Source organism: Anastrepha obliqua, unplaced genomic scaffold (assembly GCF_027943255.1).
Source record: "Anastrepha obliqua isolate idAnaObli1 unplaced genomic scaffold, idAnaObli1_1.0 ptg000012l, whole genome shotgun sequence".
Classification (NCBI taxonomy): Eukaryota; Metazoa; Arthropoda; class Insecta; order Diptera; family Tephritidae; genus Anastrepha; species Anastrepha obliqua.
The window spans coordinates 858,892-879,069 of record NW_026562179.1 but is presented as its reverse complement, the minus strand read 5'-3'; the positions used below and the strand labels follow the sequence as shown (position 1 = coordinate 879,069).

Sequence of the window (20,178 nt, the reverse complement as noted above, 5' to 3'; positions counted from 1 at the left end):
GCTTGAATAAAGAATAAAGAAATAAATAATATGAAATTCATATATTTTCTGTTCTAAACCATATCTATTCCATTTTAGTGTGCCCAGCGAAGGGGGCCGGGTTTGCTAGTATTAAATATAAAGAATTCAACATCAGCAACCGAGGAGCTATCATATTTGTAGCTATAAAGGAATTGAACAACACAACCCATACCGTCACAGAAAAAATCAAAGGATACACATTTTAACCTACTAAAATACAGCAAGGAAGACTAGTAAAAAAATTGAAAGACATATCGTAGAAAACATAGCAACGTCTAAACCAGGGAACTAGACACCGAACTTTCAAACAAGGAGACCAGATATTTGTGTTAAGGACTAACATTAGAAGTAAAAGCGACAGTCGTTACAAAAACTACGTAGTGCAGGAAGATCGTGAGCATACGATTTTGACTAAGGAGGAAAAAGTTATTCACAAAGGCAACGTTAAAAATTACACAGTTACTGGAGACGACACTGAATTACCTGATATTACTAGCCATGGTCATCATAATCAAAGTTATTCATAAAGACAACGTAAAAAATTACACAGTTACAGGAGACGACAATGAATTACCTGATATTACTAGCCATGGTCATCATAATCGCAATTCAAGAAGAAGAAGACACCAAAATAACAACCATAACTAAGAGGAAATATATTCTAACTAGAACCGACGATGCATATTTATTTGATGAATTCACATTTTTATTCTACCTAACTAATTGACAAATATTACCACATCATACATATATATATATTAGAGTGTCCGAAAAAAATTAAAGTGTTTTTTTTTTTAACGCATACCCTCTTATTTTGTTTGAATGGTCTCAAAACATCCAAAAATAAAGTTTCGTCTATTTAGAATCACGGCAACCCGTGCCGAGTTGCGCGGAAACCTGTCGGTACTTGTATAGTACGGCGCGCGCGAACTGTCGGATTGATTGCATGTAATTACTTGTTTATTTTATTAGTAATCGCGTTTTTTTCGTGTAGTCAATATGTCAGTGGAGTGACGAAGTTCCAAAAAGGAGATATTTCTAATAGGTAAAACATCAAATCACCGGTTCTAAACTTCCCTCTAACGGGCAAGTACTGGCAGTTTTGTTCTTTAATATTCGTGAAGTGAACTTAAGTGTCAATGAAAGTGCAAATCTCACAATTTGTGAGTGTATTATTTATTGGGAAAAGGCACGTATACCGACCAGATCAATATGTAAATGTGTTAAGAAACTAGTTAACTATACCACGTTTGGAGTGAATTGCAAAAAAATGCGAAAAAAACTCAAGAAGTGTTTGAACAGCGCCGAAAGGAGTTTGTTTCAAACTTAAACAATTTGTTTGACATCGCACATGCCAATGCTCTTCAATCGATTACAATAAATGAAGATAAGATCTTCTTGCAGCGCCAAAGAGAACCAGGTCGGCACGGTCACTTAGCCGGAGTGGACAAAAAACTAACAAACATAGAGGAAAGGACGCGCCTTAGAATCATCGAGGAGGAAAAGCGACGTGCTAAAAATTTTTCATCCTTAGCCCAATCAACATCATCTTGCAAACCACCACTAGAAAAGTCCTCTTCTGATTGTGAAATACTAGAATTAGAAGAAAATAGGCCCAGTGCAAGAGAAGCCTCCTCTCAGCTCGATAAAACTTCTATGCGGAAAAATATCATAACTCCCAAGTTAGTTGCCGCATTACACAGGTGTCAGTTAAGTGTGAGGGATTCTGTCTTTATAATTGAAGCTACTATTGAAGCTCTGGGGCACAATATAGATCAATTCCCTAAAAGCAGATCCTCCATCCACAGAGTTCTTACGGAAATGAAGCTATAAAAATTTATTTCCAAAACAAGGTCCCGGACACGATAACTGTCTACTGGGACGGAAAACTGTTGCCAGCTCTAGATTCACGTAAAAGTAAAGAAGAACACCTACCGGTAGTTATTACATACGATAATAAAAAACAAATTATTGCTGTTCCTAAATTGGATAGCAGAGGATGGTTCCATGTGTAGAGAGGATGGTTCCATGTGTAGAAGCCCACGCAAGTGTGGAAAGTTACAGATCGCCATTCACTTGGGAGTGGCCAGGACGGTTCTTCTACATATGGTTCAAGCAGCTCACAACGACCGGGATTAGCCCACGTATCCTCTGGGTAGCTTCCGAATACCCGTTGTCCGGTCCATTAATGGGGAAGGTGCCTCTGCCCGGCTGGTTGATGTCCTAGAGATGCGATGGATGGGGCAAGGCAAGAAAACCATTGGATCTTGCGACGTCTACTACAGCTGCCATGTAAAAGAGCGCAAATTCGGTGTCGGATTTGTTGTGGGAGAGAGACTTTGTCGCCAATTCCGGTCGTTCACTCCGGTGGACGAGCGTCTCGCAATAATCCGCATCAAAGCCCGTTTTTTTAACATATCGCTAATTTGCGCCCACGCCCCAACGGAAGGACGATGCGACCAAAGATTCCTTCTATGAGCGCTTGGAACGTTCATATGAGCACTGCCCCGCCACGACATAAAAATCGTGCTTGGCGACTTCAACGCCAGGGTGGGCAAGGAAGGAATTTTTGGTCCCACAGTCGGAAAATTCAGCCTGCACAACGAAACATCCGGTAACGGACAGAGGCTCATCGACTTCCCCGGGGCTCGAAACATGGTAGTCTGCAGCACCAGATTCCAGCATAAAAAAATCCACCAAGCTACCTGGCTGCCCCTGATCGAAAAACACGAAACCAGATCGATCATGTTGTGATAGATGGAAGACACGCTTCTAGTGTATTAGATGTACGTACGATCCGAGGACCAAACATCGACTCGGATCATAACCTTGTTGCAGCGAAACTGCGCACACGCCTCTGTGCAGCAAAAAACGTACAATTACCTAGGCAAAGAATGTTCGACATCGGAAAGCTGCAATCACAACAGACAGCCAGAGGATTCGCCACTCGACTCTCACTCCTGCTCTCAGAGACCACTACCCAACAAACCGGCATGCACGAGCAATGGAGCAACATTTCTCGTTCCCTACGTTCCACCGCCGAAGAAGAAATCGGATTCCGGAGAGCCCGAAAAAACAATTGGTACGACGAGGAATGTCATGCTGCCGCAGAAAGAAAGGATGCCGCCTATAGAGCAACGCTGCGATCGGGCGCAACACGAGCCATGTGGGATCGCTACAGAGAGCTAAAAAAGAGAGACGTATTATCCGACAGAAGAAACGAGAAGCCGAAATACGTGAGTGCGAGGAGCTTGAGATGCTGGCCAACAGGAACAACGCCCGAAAATTCTATCAGCAAGTTCGGCGGTTTACAGAAGGATTTAAGACCGTGGCGTTTTCCTGTAAGAACAAAGACGGCGATCTGGTGACTGACATCCAGATCAATCTAAAATTATGGAGGGAACACTTCTCGAACCTATTAAACAGTGACAGCTGCGCATGTCACAGAGAATGTGAAGATCCCGATACCCCAATCGACGACGACGGAATTGACGTTCCGCTACCCGACCATGACGAGGTGAGAATAGCTATAACGCGGCTAAAGAACAACAAAGCCGCAGGCGCCGACGGACTGCCGGCTGAGCTATTCAAACATGGCGGCGAGGAGCTGGTAAGGTGCATGCATCAGTTCCTATGCAAAATATGGTCGGATGAAAGCATGCCTGCCGATTGGAATTTAAGTGTGTTCTGCCCAATCCATAAGAAGGATGATCCTGCAATCTGTGCGAATTACCGCGGGATTAGTCTTCTAAATATCGCCTATAAGGTTCTAGCGAGCGTATTGTGTGAAAGGCTGAAGCCCACCTTCAGCCAACTGATTGGACCTTATGAGTGTGGCTTTAGACCTGGAAAGTCTACCACCGACCAAATATTTACAATACGCCAAATCTTGGAAAAGACGCACGAAAGGAGAATCGATACACACCATATTTTCGTCGACTTCAAAGCTGCATTCGACAGTACGAAAAGTAGTTATCTGTATGCCGTGATGTCTGAATTTGGTATCCCCACAAAACTAATACCGCTTTGCAAGATGTCATTGCTCAACACCAGCAGCGCCGTCAGAATTGGGAAGGACCTTTCCGAGCCGTTTGATACCAAACGAGGTTTCAGACAGGGTGACTCGCTGTCGTCTGACTTCTTTAACCTGATGTTGGAGAGCATCGTACGAGCCGCAGAACTTAATCGCTCAGGTACAATTTTTTATAAGAGCGTACAATTGCTGGCGTATGCCGATGATATTGAAATCATCGGCCTTAACAACCATGCTGTTAGTTCTGCCTTCTCCAACCTGGATAAAGAGACAAAGCGAATGGGTCTGGTGGTGAACGAGGACAAAACGAAGTACCTCCTGTCTTCAAACAAACAGTCGGCGCACTCGCGTATTGGCACCCACGTCACTGTTGACAGTTAAATTTGAAGGTAGTAAAAGACTTCGTTTATTTAGGAGCCAGAATTAACACCGATAACAATGTCAGCCTTGAAATCCAACAAGTGCTACTTTGGACTAAGTAGGCAACTGAGCAGTAAGGTCCTCTCTCGACGAACAAAACTAACACTCTACAAGACTCTCATCATGCCCCTCCTAACGTATGGCGCAGAAGCTTGGACGATGACAACATCCGATGAAGCGACGCTTGGAGTGTTTGAGAGAAAGATTCTGCGTAAGATTTTTGGATCTTTGCACGTTGGCAACGGCGAATATCGCAGACGATGGAACTATGAGCTGTATGAGCTTTACGACGACATAGACATAGCGCAGCGAATAAAGATCCCGCGGCTACGTTGGCTGGGTCACGTCATCCGAATGGATGCAAACGCTCCGGCTTTGAAAGTATTCGATGCGGTACCAGCTGGTGGTAGTTGAGGAAGAGGAAGGCCTCCTCTGCGTTGGAAAGATCAGGTGGAGAAGGACTTGGCTTCACTTGGTGTGTCCAATTCGCGCCGGTTAACACGAGAAAGAAACGACTGGAGCGCTTTGATAAACTCGGCCAAAATCGCGTAAGCGGTTATCGCGCCAATTAAGAAGAGAAATTAGATAGCTCGACAGGAAGGGAACAGGCAGACGCAGTTTGGGATGCTATTACGAACTGGAACCTTGAATATAAAGTGCAGATAAATGGAGCATGCGTGCCTTTCGAACAAAAACTGGGTAGAGAAGTGCTTATATTTGCTTGCCGTCATCACGTTTACGAATTAGTACTTAAAGGCGTGTTTGAAGCGAAAATCAGTCAAGTAACTACAAGCCCAGACATCCCATTATTCAAGAAATTCCGAGAAAACTGGAAAAAGAACAGCTATCTTGTTTTAATGTTTCGAAAATTGACAAACTGCTAGAATTCTACAAAACTGAATTAACCAAAGAAATCGTTAGAGATGACTATCGCGAATTAATTGAGCTTTCAATTATATTTCTTGGCGGAGATTCAGAGAAGAAATTTAAGATTCGGCACCAGGTGCTATGCACCAGGCTCGATGGATGGCGAGAGCCATTTATTCGTTAAAAATATCGTTACTTAGCTCTCAATTCAGATTTCAAATAAGGATAAGGCAGCTCTGTTGAACGTATGTCTGTTCATCGTGACATCCTACGTAAAACCCTGGCTCCAATGTATTTTAGCAGTAAAGGCGCCGTATCAGGATTTGTGTTTTTTGAAGGCCATGAAAAATTACAAAACAATAGGCAAAAGCATTTCAAAAGCAGCTTTGCAGAAGTTTTGCCAGCATTTTTGGTATTTGACAGATGAAGTATCTATTCTGGCTTTATTTGATGATGATGTCAATCTAGAAACTAAAGTAAAAAAGATTGCTAACTTAACTAGAGAAAACCCAACAGCTCACAATAAACGTTACATTGCATCCAAAGAAGAACTCTGTGGCCCACTTTTTGGTACGTTAATTAAGCCTTGATTTTGTTCTTTTACTAAGTTTGCTAATAGGTATAATTGATAACTGATCTATCTGTTTTAATTTCAGAGAAAAACATTGATGACTTCGTCTTTGTCAAAAGCAAGTTCCTGTTTAATCGACTCCAGATTGACGACAGTTTTCTGAACAAGTGCCACTCTTCGTTGTCAAATGATTCGTTTCTACAGGCTAAAAATAAGCTGCCAGGACTGAAATCAGTTAATGATACGGCAGAAAGAGCGGTTAAGTTAGTGCAAGACTTCCATGGTTTGATCACTGTTTAAGAGGAGCAAAAACAATTTTTATTACGTTCCGTACAAGAACACAGACAGGTATATCCCGACTGTAAAAAGCAAACTTTGAAAAGAAAATTTCATGATTTGAAAGGATTGATGCCCCTTTTATAATAAAAAGAAAATAAATACGAAATATTTTTTTTATTTTTATTTATTTAATTAATCTAAAAATTCAATTTAACTTTTCTCGATTGTGAGCTTTCATACTAACTTTTAAACTTAAAGTTTGACATCAAGTAGGTACGGGTTAATGACATCCGATCTCAATAATATTTTATATTTAAGTTTTTAGAGTCAAATTGAAAAAAAATAAAGGGTATGCGTATTGAAATTCCGAAAAAAAAAAAATTCCCCCTCGTAGCCTGGGACACCCTAATATTAATATATATATACCTATATATAATTGGCGCGTACACCATTTTTGGGTGTTTGGCCGAGCTCCTCCTCCAATTTGTGGTGTGCGTCTTGATGTTGTTCCACAAATGGAGCGACCTACAGTTTCAAGCCGACTCCGAACGGCAGATATTTTTGTGAGGAGCTTTTTCATGGCAGAAATACACTCGGAGGTTTGCCATTGCCTGCCGAGGGGCAACCGCTATGAGAAAAATGTTTTTCTTAATTTTGGTGTTTCACCGAGATTCGAACCGGCGTTCTCTCTATGAATTCCGAATAGTAGTCACGCACCAACCCATTCGGCTACGGCGGCCGCACATCATACGAACAAATATTTAATAAGAACTAAAAATCCTATCAGTGCTATTTATAAACTATCATAAATAATCATTGTAAACTATTTAAATTCACACCACTTAGAACTAAGCATGTAACAATTTTTCACCGATAAGGAAATTGCCCTTTGCAACAATATTTAGACTAGAATGAATAACTGTAAGAATTATTTAGGCAAAAACAAGGAACAAACATTAATTCGGTATAAATCGGGCCGATTTAATTTAGAAAGGGGAAAGTTAAGGAATGATTCCTTTCACAAATAATAAAACAAAAATAGTTAAATAAATTCTAAGTATATTATAATCATGCAAGTCCAAACATATGTATTTTAAGAATATTAAAAGATAAACATATGTATTTTAAAAATAACAAAAGATAAACATATGTATTTTAAAAATTACAAAAGATCAACGTATGTTAAGAATAACAAAAGATAAACATGTTTTTCCTAAGCAGCAAACAAAGACACTAATAAACAAGTCGTGTACCTAAAACAGTAAGATGAGGTATAAGTATAAATACGACTGTCAAATATATCGGCAGTCAGTCTAGTATTAACATAGTGTTAAGAAAAACCTTAAAATCAAATTCATAAAAATAAATTTTTATATTATATTTTTCCAAAGAGAAGCAAGTCTTTAACTATCTTCCAAGTCTTTAACTAGCTTCAGAGGTGTCTTTATTTGGTTTAGGTATTCGATTGATTTCGGTAACATTTGAAGACAGTGGAAAATATTTCATTCTAAATGCAAAGTGAAATATATTTCTTACATTTAGAGCGGGTTTGTCAGGTAACTCCTTTAGAATTTTCCTGTGATTCAATGGCATCCTGGAAATTAATTTACGAAAATTTCGTCTCAATTGCTATGCGTATTTCTTTCGAAACTATTTTTTTATTTGTATTTGCTATTATTCTCGTTCTTTATATACCGAAGAAGAAATCGGATTTGGGCGAGCCCAAAAAAAACAGTGGGTACGCCGAGGAATGCCTTGCTGCTACAGAAAGCAAAGATGCTGCCTATAGAGCCACGCTGCGATCGGGCGCAACGCGAGCCATGTGGGATCGCTGCCGAGAGCTAAGAAAGGAATAGAGACGTATTATCGAAAAGAAGAAATGAGAGGCCGAAATACGTGAGTGCGAGAAGTTTGAGATGTTATCCAATAGGAACAACGCCCGAAGATTTTACCAGAAAGTTCGGCGGCTTACAGAAGGTTTAAAGACCGGGGTGTTTATCTGTAAGAAAAAAGATGGCAATCTGGTGACAGACATCCAGAGCATTATGGAGGGAACAATTCTCGAACTTTTTAAATAGTGACTGCTGCGCATGTCACAGACACAATCGTTGACGAGTGAACTGTTGTTCCGCTACCCCACCACAACGAGGTAAGAATAGCTATAACGCGGCTAAAGAATAACAAAGCCGCAAGTGCCGACGGACTGCCGATTGAGCTATTCAAACATGGCGGCGAAGAGCTGATAACGTGCATGCATCAGCTTCTAGGCAAAATATGGCCGGATGAAAGCATGCCTGCCGATTTGAATTTAAGTGTGCTCTGCCCAATCCATAAGAAGGATGATCCTGCAATCTGTAGCAATTATCGCGGGACTAGTCTTCTAAATATCGCCTGTAAGGTTCTAGCGAGCGTATTGTGTGAAAGGCTGAAGTCCACCATTAACCAACTGATTGGAGCTTATCAGTGTGGCTTTAGACCTGGAAAGTCTACCAAATATTCACAATACACGAAGTCTTCAAAAAGATCCACGGAGAAGATCGTACGAGCTGGAGAGTTTAATCGCTCAGGCACAATTTTTTATAAGAGCGTACGATTGTTGGCGTATATGAGTATATGATATTGATATCATTAGCCTTGACAACTGCGATGTAAGTTCAGCCTTCTCCAAACTGGATAAAGAGGCAAAGCGAATGGGTCTCGTGGTGAACGAGGACAAAACGAAGTACCTCCTGCCATCAAACAAACAGTCGGCACAGTCACGTATCGGCAACAAGTCGTTGTTGACAGTTATGATTTCGAGGTTGTAATAGACATTATTTATTTAGGAACCAGCATTAATGCCGATAACAATGTCAGCCTTGAAATCCAACGAAGGATCTCTCCTACCAACAAGTCTTACTTGGGACTAAGTACGCAACTAAGTAGTAGGCAAACTAGTAGTACTTCCTCTCTCGACGAACAAAACTAACACTCTATAAAGCTTCCATCATGCCCGTCCTCACGTATGGCGTAAAAGCGTGAGCGATGACAATATTTGATGAAGTATCGCTGGGAGTGTTTGAGGAAAAAAATTCTGCGGTAAATTTTTGTATCTTTACACGTTGGCGACGGCGAATATCGCAGAGGATGGAACTACAGGGTGGCTGATGAATTTTGCTACATTAAGAAACTCAAATAACTTTTTTTTTTGGTGTATGGAATTCATTTATTTTTTTTTTCAAGTTGAAGGCCATTAAATTTTATTAAATGTAGCTTAACTAGTTTTAAAAATAATTGAATTTAAATGCCCCCCATGCTCGTTGACACAAGTGCGGCATCTTAGTAGTTGCGACAGGAATAGCCGCAATTGTTGCCCGAATGGATTGTTTTAGTTCATCCAAATTTGTTGGCTTTGTTTTATAAACTTCTTGTTTACATAAACCCCACAAGAAAAAGTCAGGTGCAGTAAGGTCAGGCGACCTGGGGGGCCAACGAAATTCGGAGTTTCTTGAAATCAGTTTATTGGGAAATTTTCGTCGCAACTCTGTCATAACAGTCTGGGCTATGTGAGACGTTGCCCCATCTTGTTGAAACCACACAGAGTTGAAAGGAATTCTCTTTCGGCGTAGTTCTGGATAGAAAAATTCTTTCAGCATTTTCAAATAACGGTCTCCAGTAACCGTAACGGTGTGACCATTTTCTTCAAAAAAATAAGGCCCGACAATACAGCGTGAAGAAACCGCACACCACACTGTCACGCGAAGAGGATGCAATTCCGTCTCGTGGAGTATCTGTGGGTTAGAAGTACTCCATATTCGACAATTTTGTTTGTTCATATTGCCGTTTCGATGATAAGGCCTTCTTGCGACTGTTTCTTGCTCAGCAAATTATTAACCAGTCTCATTATGGTCCATCTGCTCGGGGGATCGCCCCCAAACATCCGCCTGTACTCTCTCTGTACCAAAACTACGGACTCCAGTGCGTGATAGCAGCGGACTATCCAAATTCTTGTTTGCGTGTCCCAGTTATCCATTTTAATAAATTTTAAAGATCAATCTGGAAATTAAAACAAAAATGGAACAGATAACTTAAAAAGAAAAAAAGTTATTTTGACGTGATAACGTCTTATAATTCGATTTAACAGGCTGTACGCACGAAAAAATGTGTCGTTACCTTGCTCATATGTAGTTACCTTGCTCATTAGTGTTACCTTGCTCTTTAGTGTTACCTTGCTCATTAGTGTTACCTTGCTCATATGTAGTTACCTTGCTCATATTAGTGTTACCTTGCTCATATGTAGTTACCTTGCTCATATTAGTGTTACCTTGCTCATATGTAGTTACCTTGCTCATTAGTGTTACCTTGCTCATATTAGTGTTACCTTGCTCATATGTAGTTACCTTGCTCATTGCATTGAATGAATTGCAAGCGAAAGCGCGAAAGGAACGACAAAGCAAACAAAGCAAACGAACGGCAACGTTCGACATCTTGCTCTCCCCTACTTAAGTGAGCGTATATATGTATGTATATGCGCATATGTACATATATAAATTCACGTATTTGTATTGGCATATGCCTTCTTATTGATTATTATTAATTTGATTTACTTGAAGAATTTAAAATAAAACCAAGTTTGTTAATAATACCTGTTGTTTTAATGTTATTATTATTATTTTTTTATTATATCTGAAGGAAAAAATGTATGGTAATATTTACCATATCTATACTAATATTATAAAGAGGAAAACTTTGTTTGTTTGGTTGTAATGAATAGGCTCAAAAACTACTGGACCGATTTTAAAAATTCTTTCACCATTCGAAAGCTACATCACGAGTAACATGGATTATATTTTATTTTGGAAATAGGGCTCGAGATATAGGTCAAAACGTGGACCCGGGTAACCTTCGGATGTGTATGTACAATATGGGTATCAAATGAAAGCTGTTGATAAGTACTTTAATACGGGGTAATTTTCATAACTATTGATGACTAGGGTCTGGAAATATATGCCAAAACGTGGACCCGCCGTGTCTTTGCACCGAATTAAACCACACTTACACACATTGTTAAGTAGGTATTGAAGATGATTTCCGTATAGTTTGAATACCTATTGGTAGATAGGGTCTCGAGAAATAGGTCAAAACGTTGACCCGGGTAACCTTGGGATGTGTATGTACAATATGGGTATCAAATGGAAGCTGTTGGTGAATGCTTTAGTTTAGAGTATTTCCATCCGCTCCGTGACTAGGGTCTCGAGATAGAGACCAAAACGTGGACCCTAGAATGTGTTTGTACAATATGGATATCAAATGAAAGCTGTTGATAAGTGCTTTAATACGGGGTAATTTGTTATGTTATGTTATGTTATGTTATGTTATGTTATGTTATGTTATGTTATGTTATGTTATGTTATGTTATGTTATGTTATGTTATGTTATGTTATGTTATGTTATGTTATGTTATGTTATGTTATGTTATGTTATGTTATGTTATGTTATGTTATGTTATGTTATGTTATGTTATGTTATGTTATGTTATGTTATGTTATGTTATGTTATGTTATGTTATGTTATGTTATGTTATGTTATGTTATGTTATGTTATGTTATGTTATGTTATGTTATGTTATGTTATGTTATGTTATGTTATGTTATGTTATGTTATGTTATGTTATGTTATGTTATGTTATGTTATGTTATGTTATGTTATGTTATGCTATGTTATGCTATGTTATGTTATGTTATGTTATGTTATGTTATGTTATGTTATGTTATGTTATGTTATGTTATGTTATGTTATGTTATGTTATGTTATGTTATGTTATGTTATGTTATGTTATGTTATGTTATGTTATGTTATGTTATGTTATGTTATGTTATGTTATGTTATGTTATGTTATGTTATGTTATGTTATGTTATGTTATGTTATGTTATGTTATGTTATGTTATGTTATGTTATGTTATGTTATGTTATGTTATGTTATGTTATGTTATGTTATGTTATGTTATGTTATGTTATGTTATGTTATGTTATGTTATGTTATGTTATGTTATGTTATGTTATGTTATGTTATGTTATGTTATGTTATGTTATGTTATGTTATGTTATGTTATGTTATGTTATGTCATGTTATGTTGTGTTGTGTTGTGTTGTGTTGTGTTGTGTTATGTCATGTTATGTTATGTTATGTTTAAGTATATGTTATGTTAATGTTAACTCATTCTCTATATCCATACCAAATATGTATCAAATAAATAAAATTAAAATTTTCTTTTGAAAAATGCAACCATTCGATCAGTATTTTCTTATGACGTTATCACGTTAAACTATCGTCAGTAAACCGACTTTGCAGACAACCTCTTTTTTTTTTGGTAGCGGCTTTCATCAGCCACCCTGTATGAGCTGTATGAGTTTTACAACGGCATAGACATAGCGCAGCGGATAAAGACCCAGCGGCTACGTTGGCTGGGTCATGTCGTTCGAATGGATACAAACACTCCGGCTTTGAAAGTATTCGATGCGGTACCAGCGGGTGGTAGCAGAGGAAGAGGAAGACCTCCTCTGCGTTGTGAAAATTAGATGGAGGAGGACTTGGCTTCACTTGGTGTGTCTAACTGGCGCCGGTAAGCACGAGAAAGAAACGACTGGGGCGCTTTGTTAAGCCCGGACAAAATCGAGGAAGCGGTTATCGCTCCAATTAAGAAGAAGAGAAGTATTTATTATGTTTGTGAGGTGGAATGAAGTTCACATTTATTGTAGTTCTTATGCGAGAATCAAAGATTATAAGTCTTTAGGCTTTCAGATAAGAAATAGAAAAGAGAGGATTTATTAGACAACACAACTCATGTACATATGTTACATATGAGTGTATAATATAAATTTGAATCAGCTGATATAATGAACACAGCAAGGTAAACAGCTGTTTGTGTACATAATGTTTTGATTATGATGTTTCTTATATAAATGTTTTTTTTTTATTTAAATGGCCAGTAAGTATTTTTGCTTTGATTTTTGGAGTTTTCGCCCAAGAATTTGACCTTGGCTTTAGAGGATATTTGTGCATGACTACGTTGTCAATTTTTTTGCATGCCTTCCATAGTGTATAGTTTGTATAAAAGCTCTAGTAGTTCCCAGTGATGTATATATTTTTCAGATTTTTTGTCTGTATCTACTTTTGACATATCTTTAATTCTTTTTATTGCTATATACAGCCCTTTTTAATGTCAGGTGAACGTGTAGTTTACCAATGTTGCCTTAGCTTTCGTTTCTTTCTGATTTTTACCAAGTTTTTTTGGGAACTCTTGTATTTGTTGTTACCCATTTAATTATAAATGTGGAGGTTGCTGTTGTATACCATATTCTGTCATTAAAGTATACGATTACGGAGTCTATTTCTCTTTGATTCTTTAGGAGAATTTCAATGTTAAGGCTTTGCGCCTTAATTTCACGAAAATAGTCACAATTCGTATAATTATTGTAAAATTTATGGGTTTTGTACAATAGTTTATGTATTAGCTCAATAATATTGGAATTAGTCTGAGGAGAATGGAATGAGACGTCAAAACTTGAGGTTAGATATGGTAGAAAAGGCAATGTATCGTAGAAAGGGATAAACATCCATTAAGGGGGGGGTAACGTTAATTCATGGAAAAAAAGGCACATTTTTATGAGTTTTTTTTGATGACACAGTTAAAATTTATTCGTCAAATCTTTTACTACATAAAACTATAGCATTTGAAGTATATTTTGTGAAATTTTCATCCAAAAATATTTAAAAATACGGCAATGGCAGAAATTATTCGTACGCATCTAAAAAAAAAGTAGTTTTGCGGTGCCCCTCATAACTCGGTGTTAAATCATCTGAAATCAAAAAACCAAAGTTATTTCGTTAGATAACCGTTTTCTCCGGGTAACGCCGAGAGGGTTTTTTGAAATTAAAAATTTTTCGATTTTTGGGAACACGTTAAAGTCAAAAACACGATTTTCGCGTAAAAAATCGGTGAATTAGTTAGCGTAAAAACAAAAGTATCAACAAATTCGAAAAAAACTCTTCGGCGTTACCTTGTAAAACATCTACAGAAAAAGTGTTCAAAATTTCAAAAGGATCGGTGCAGTAGTTTCAAAGTTATGAGGGGCACCGACTTTGAAAACGTAAGTTGTGGGAACAACGCTTTAAAGTTCAAATGGCGCGCGGTTGAGCCAGGTAGGTAGCAACACTTACATGGCTGTATCTTTGTAAGTTTTGCTCCGATTCATCTAAAATTTTCACAGAATATTCTTGAAAGGTTCTTCATTTAAAAAACCAAATAAAAAAAAAATGCACAAAAAAAAATTTAAAAACGTTACCCCCCCCTTAAGATCCTCAATTTGTACCGATATCACTTGCAAGTCCATCCTGTAGTGCTTCACATCAATGCATTTGATGCCTTTGTTTATACTCGTAATTATTGTCGCTCCAAAATGTGGCTTGTCATCAGAGTGAATGGCGTAATATACAGGGTCCGGCACTCAAGGTGCAACCAATTAGAAAGGGTATAAACTTTGAAAATTACTTTTATTCAATTCAAAGAAAAAAATTTATGGAAATAATACAAAATTAGTAATAAATTTACTTTTGCTCGATATGACCACCTTTTGCCTTGACTATGGCCTTGAGATGGTCCAGAAACGAGTCGCATGCTGCTCGAACGTGACTTGCAGGTATTTTGACCCACTCGCGTACAATTACTTTTTTCAGCACCTCGAGACTGGTGTATCTTTTAGTTCACACCTTGCTCTCCAAAATGGTCTTAAGAGAATATACCATCGGATTCGCGTCTGGTGAATTTGAGAGCCATTGTGTGGACGTTAAGAAGTTCGGAACGTTGTTTTTTAACCATTCTCGGTTCACTTGAGCTTTGTGAGACGGTGCCAAGTCCCGCTGAAACGTCCATGGTCGACCCACGGCTTTAAAGTAACGTCCAAAATTCTTTTCCGATAATATTTCGCAGTTACCTTGACTCCAGGCTCGATGAAAACGATTGGAGAGTGAACATCTGCTGTTTTAGCGGCCCAAAACATTACCTGTGTAGGGTGCTGCCTTCTGGTAGCCAATCGATGACTCAAATTCTCGTATGAGCATTCGGTCAAATAAACCATATTGTTTTGGGAGTTTATGAATTGCTCAATTCGAAAATTTTTCTCGTCAGAAAACACAATGTTAGGAAATTGACCGCTTTCGGCCAAGCGAGTTGCTTTCCTTCGCTCTCTCAAGTCTGACTTGTTGCTGCTTTGGTGTGACATCATGCGCCTTTTGGATCTTGTAATGATTGACTTTGAAATTATTCTTTAGTATGCAGCGGATGCTACGGTTAGATATTTTCAGTTCTCTCGCCATTTGATGGTCAATTTGTCGAGGATTTCGCTCAAGTCGCTTTTTCAGTTTTGGAACCATTTCACGTGATGTTGCAGTCTTCACTGTAATAAGTAATGGTGCGATAAACCTAAACTTTATTTATTTCAAGGTGGTCGAAATCAAGAACAATCGCTTTTTGTGATTTTTGAGCCAAATATAATGCAATCACACTATTACATTTGAAATCCATTACTGATTTTCTTTTTTCGCGTTTACTCTCAGCAAAATGCTTCGGCGCACTGTAAACAATACTCCGGACTGTCATTTCGCCAACTAGCAGACAGCTGATGACCGTGCATCAGCTACGTGAGAGTTACCAACCCAACACCCTTGCCACTAATTCTCTGGAACGGGACTCAACAACACACAAACACATATACATTGATTCTTTGTAAAAACACACAAACACATATAAATGTAAGAAACTGAAAACACTGAAATAAAAAATCATTTCTGTTTTTGCATTCGAATTGAGCAGACGTTTTATGTACAGTGGCAAAACCCACACACACCATACCACACGATGGTAGCTGGCGCTGCCGGCTCAGGAACGGATCTACATATAATTACGATAAGTATCATTATTTTTTTGTTTCATAAGTTAAGTGCAGTAGAAAATAAAAGTTAACTGTGTTAACTTTGTGTATAATATGCATGGCCAAATGGAACGGAATCAATCGTTGATAATCGTTACCACAGCAGAACCAAAACACATAAACTTAACAAAAACAAAAAAAAAAGAATACATAAACGTAGGTGCAAGCATATGTATATCCAGATTGGGTTGGTACAGCTAACAGAATCAATTGCTGATTACTGTAGGGCAATCATAGTGCAAACCAAATTTATTTTTTTAATGTTGTAGAGCGAAATCATACGCTGATAATCGCCGCATACAACACAAGAAAAGATAAAAAAAATATAAAAAAAAATAATCTCTCTTTGAATTTAACAATTCGACGGAATCGCTAAAATGCTACAAAACTGCAAAGTTCATACATCGATTTGCGATATACGCATTGTTTTTGTCAATCTGTTTTCGCTAACGGCGCAGCAGAGCCGACGAATTCTGGCGACACCGTTGTAATAGCGACGCCGCATTTGCAAAGTGTGTGTGCATTGTTGTTGTTATTCGTTAAGTAATAACACCGAAAAGTCCGGCGCCATCGATCCGCTAAGCGAAGCTACAACGGGCAGACGATGCTAGCACATGAAACAGGGGTGGCTTTCTGTAATTCGATATCGAGCAAAAACGATAGTCGAAGTATCGTTTTTGCTTTCTCTAACAAAAAATGTCGTAGCGTCACATCGAACGTTCGATAGGTACAGCTCGACATCACTTTTGCTCTCGTTTTCATTTTCTCAGCTGTTTATTTCTTCAAAATGTAAGTTAAAAATTAAATTTTTTTTTTAATTTTAAGTTTTATATACATAGTTGTTTGCATAGGTCTCAACAAACAAACGCTGCTCAACTAAAAATAATGGTGGAATATATGGAGAAGCACGATACATTAGCTAAAAATAGCTTACAGAGTGCAGCTAATGGCCGTTCGAAAAGGAAAGAGTTATGGGATAAGCTAGCGGAACTGTTAAACAGTATCGGACCTCCCATGAAGCCAACAAAAGCATGGCAGAAAGTTTGTATTAACACTTACCATTACTTTTAAACATTTTCATTTGAGGTAATAATGATAATATTACATTCTTGTAATACCCCTAGGTATGGACTGACTACAAATATAATGCAAAACGCAAGCTTACCCAGCGCATGAAAAGTATAACGAAAACGGGTGGTGGTCCATATGATGCGGTTTCATTGAACCATATGGAGGAACGAATAGTTGCCGCAGCCAAAATAGGCGAGCACATATCGGGAGTACCAGGCGCAAAATCATATGGTTGCCATACAGACGGACCCAGCTGTTCTACTGCGGCTCCTCAGGCAGACGATAATTTCGTTTGTAAATATTTGGCCCAAATCTCGAGCGCCGATAATACTTCTAGTGACGACGAAGGCAAAACATCAAGGAAGTCTGAGCCTCCAAAAATAAATATACGCCAGGAAGGGGAAATCGACGAGGTACAACCTGCTAAAACAAAAAGATGTTCAGACCCCAAAATCAAAATCATTGAAAAAGAGATTGAAAAGCAAGAACAATTTCAAAATGAAGTGCTGAGGCTTTTCGAAGAGAGCAATGAAATCGCAAAGAGGAAACTGCAACTAAAGAAGACACAAATTGCAACTGAAGTGCAATATTAAAAAATGAAGGTTCAAGTCTTAGAGCTAGACTTGGAAAAACTGAAATGTGAAATCGCATTGCTAAAACGTAAAATGAATAATTAATGAGTTACTTTATGTATGTGATAACTTTAAGATTAGTTTTTTACCTTTTATAAAAAGAAAGACTGATACCTGAGAAATGAAGTACAATTTTTAGTTTTACTTAAGAAATTTTATTTAATTTACCAGTAATAAAATGAAATCTTTACATTGTTGATTGAGAAAGATGGTCTTTTATTCTACTTCTTATCCTCTCTGATAATCGATTGTTTATGTCCATGGTGTACATTCTAACAGTCCTTCTTGTCTTTGAGTTAGATTTTCGTTGCTGAATTGATATGGAATATTCCTATCGATGCAAACATTGTGAAGAGCGGCGCACACGTTTGCAATTTTTGCAACCAATGTTGGGTTGTACCTTGGCTTTCTATCGTCCGATAATATTCTCCAGCGGCCTAAAGTGAACAATGCAATTAATGTTAGTGTATTTACATTGGATTCAATGAATACAAAAACCTTTGTATACGCCAATGCTTCTTTCGACAATGCTTCTAGCCTTACTGTGAATGTCGTTGAAAATACATTTGCCTACGTCGGTCTCATTTTCGCGTAATCGATACGGGGTCATAAGCCATGGCTCAAGAGGGTATCCAGAATCCCCTAAAAATATACATATTTATTCCCGTATCTTAATTTTTTCCTATTTAATCACTCACCTAATAGCCACGAACTTGTATCTCCATTATTATAGCGCCGCTCCATTACCTTCCTCTCATTGGAGGCTTTCCAAACAAAGGAATCGTGCGCAGCTCCTCCGTACTGTGGGCATATAGCTTTTATTCTTAATTTATGGTCACATATCTGCAATAAAAAATGTAGAGTACGATAACTCCAAGAAAAAAGGATTAAGAGCTAGTGTAAGTATATATTTACAATCATCGCGTTTATGCTATGCTTTCCTTTCCTGTTGAAGTATATATGCTCGTTCTCAATAGGCCTCAACAGCATTAAATGAGTACCATCTACGGCACCAACAACTGCAATGAATTAAAATAGTACAAAATTTAAATTTCGTTAATATTGCACTACTTACTCTCGGAAAGTTATATTTTTCATGGAACCACTCTTTGCACGGCTGGAAGTTTTTTTCGAAAGATATCCATTGGTTGCATAGAGTTTCTTCCATCGACGATAATGTGCTGCGAAATATCTTCGACAGAGTACTATGCCCCATTGCTGCTGTGTGTGCGCCGCCAGTTTGCCACTGGTAACCGCCACCTGCTAATATCTCCAGCGTTGCAGCTAGCCTCAAAATTGGAGCTATATATGTACTCCTAAGTCCTTCTCTAAAGTTTATTTCACAAAGGACGTACATAAAAACCTCCTTGGTCAGTCGTTATTTTGTTTTGGAAGCAAAAGAAATACTTTGATATTTACTTAATGAAATTTGTATTCATCTTACTATAAATCGGGCAATTCCATTGGATTCGACGCATCGCGTATTCTCCTTCTATTTATTGAAGAGTTTTCTTCATTAAAATCTTCCAATATTAAAAAATAGCGCCAATTGTACATATTTACTTTTAATTTTTATTGCTTTCGTGCACTTTTTGACAACTATAAACCACTTTCCAAACACTTCCGAAAATATGAAAACGATAGTACAAGTATCGAAATACGGGAACCAAAATGGGATCGTCGCGAATTCGATATCGAATTAAAGGGTCGAGCAAACGAGAGTCGACTATCGAATTACAGAAAGCCACCCCAGCCTTTTACTGTTCATTTTGAAAGTGATCTCGAGTCAAAAAGGCATAGTTAAATTTAAAGGGAGCCTAAATTTTTTGTGACACTAAATATTTTACAACTGATGCAGACGAATTCCAAGACAAATAAGTGAAAACCCAGTTTGCCCACCCACCTGGAATGGGATCGACCAGACACCATACAACTCTCTTCTGCTAAGAGCCATTAGGAATAAAATCGTGGGTAGAGGTAATGACGCTTTAAAAAGGTCCGACACTGGACTCATCTGGGATGATATCAAGGCTAAACTGATTCAACATTATAGACCGCTAATTATGCCCAATCCGCACAACAAAAATCAGCGGTATTCACCTGGACACCCCGTTCCTAACCATCCGCTTCATTTTGGGGAGGGAGGAGTTACCAACTCAACACGCTTGCCACAAATTCTCTGGAACGGGACTCAACAACACACAAACACATATACATTGATTCCTTGTAAACACTGAAATAAAAAATTACTTCTGTTATTGCATTCGAATTGAGCAGACCTTTTATGAACAGTGGCAAAACCCACACACACAGA

The 20,178-nt window shown here is 38.2% G+C and overlaps 1 protein-coding gene across 1 annotated transcript; it reads right to left on the bottom strand.

The window, feature by feature from the left end:
- Window positions 1-18,116: 18,116 nt before the first annotated feature.
- LOC129251270 (putative nuclease HARBI1) lies at window positions 18,117-18,917 on the bottom strand. The gene is made up of 4 exons (XM_054890637.1): window positions 18,780-18,917; window positions 18,563-18,707; window positions 18,363-18,506; window positions 18,117-18,301 (listed from the first exon to the last, which is right to left on the bottom strand). Exons 1-4 carry the CDS (start codon window positions 18,852-18,854, stop codon window positions 18,117-18,119), a joined length of 549 nt encoding a protein of 182 aa, XP_054746612.1. The 5' UTR covers window positions 18,855-18,917.
- Window positions 18,918-20,178: the final 1,261 nt, after the last annotated feature.

What these genes read in the sequence shown, in the direction of transcription:
- LOC129251270 (XM_054890637.1), bottom strand. Translation starts at nt 18,854, where the DNA reads ATGCTGTTGAGGCCTATTGAGAACGAGCATATATACTTCAACAGGAAA. An exon ending in ATAGCATAAACGCGATGATT is followed by an intron (nt 18,708 to 18,779) that starts GTAAATATATAC and finishes TTTTTATTGCAG; the next exon opens with ATATGTGACCATAAATTAAG. An exon ending in TACAAGTTCGTGGCTATTAG is followed by an intron (nt 18,507 to 18,562) that starts GTGAGTGATTAA and finishes GTATATTTTTAG; the next exon opens with GGGATTCTGGATACCCTCTT.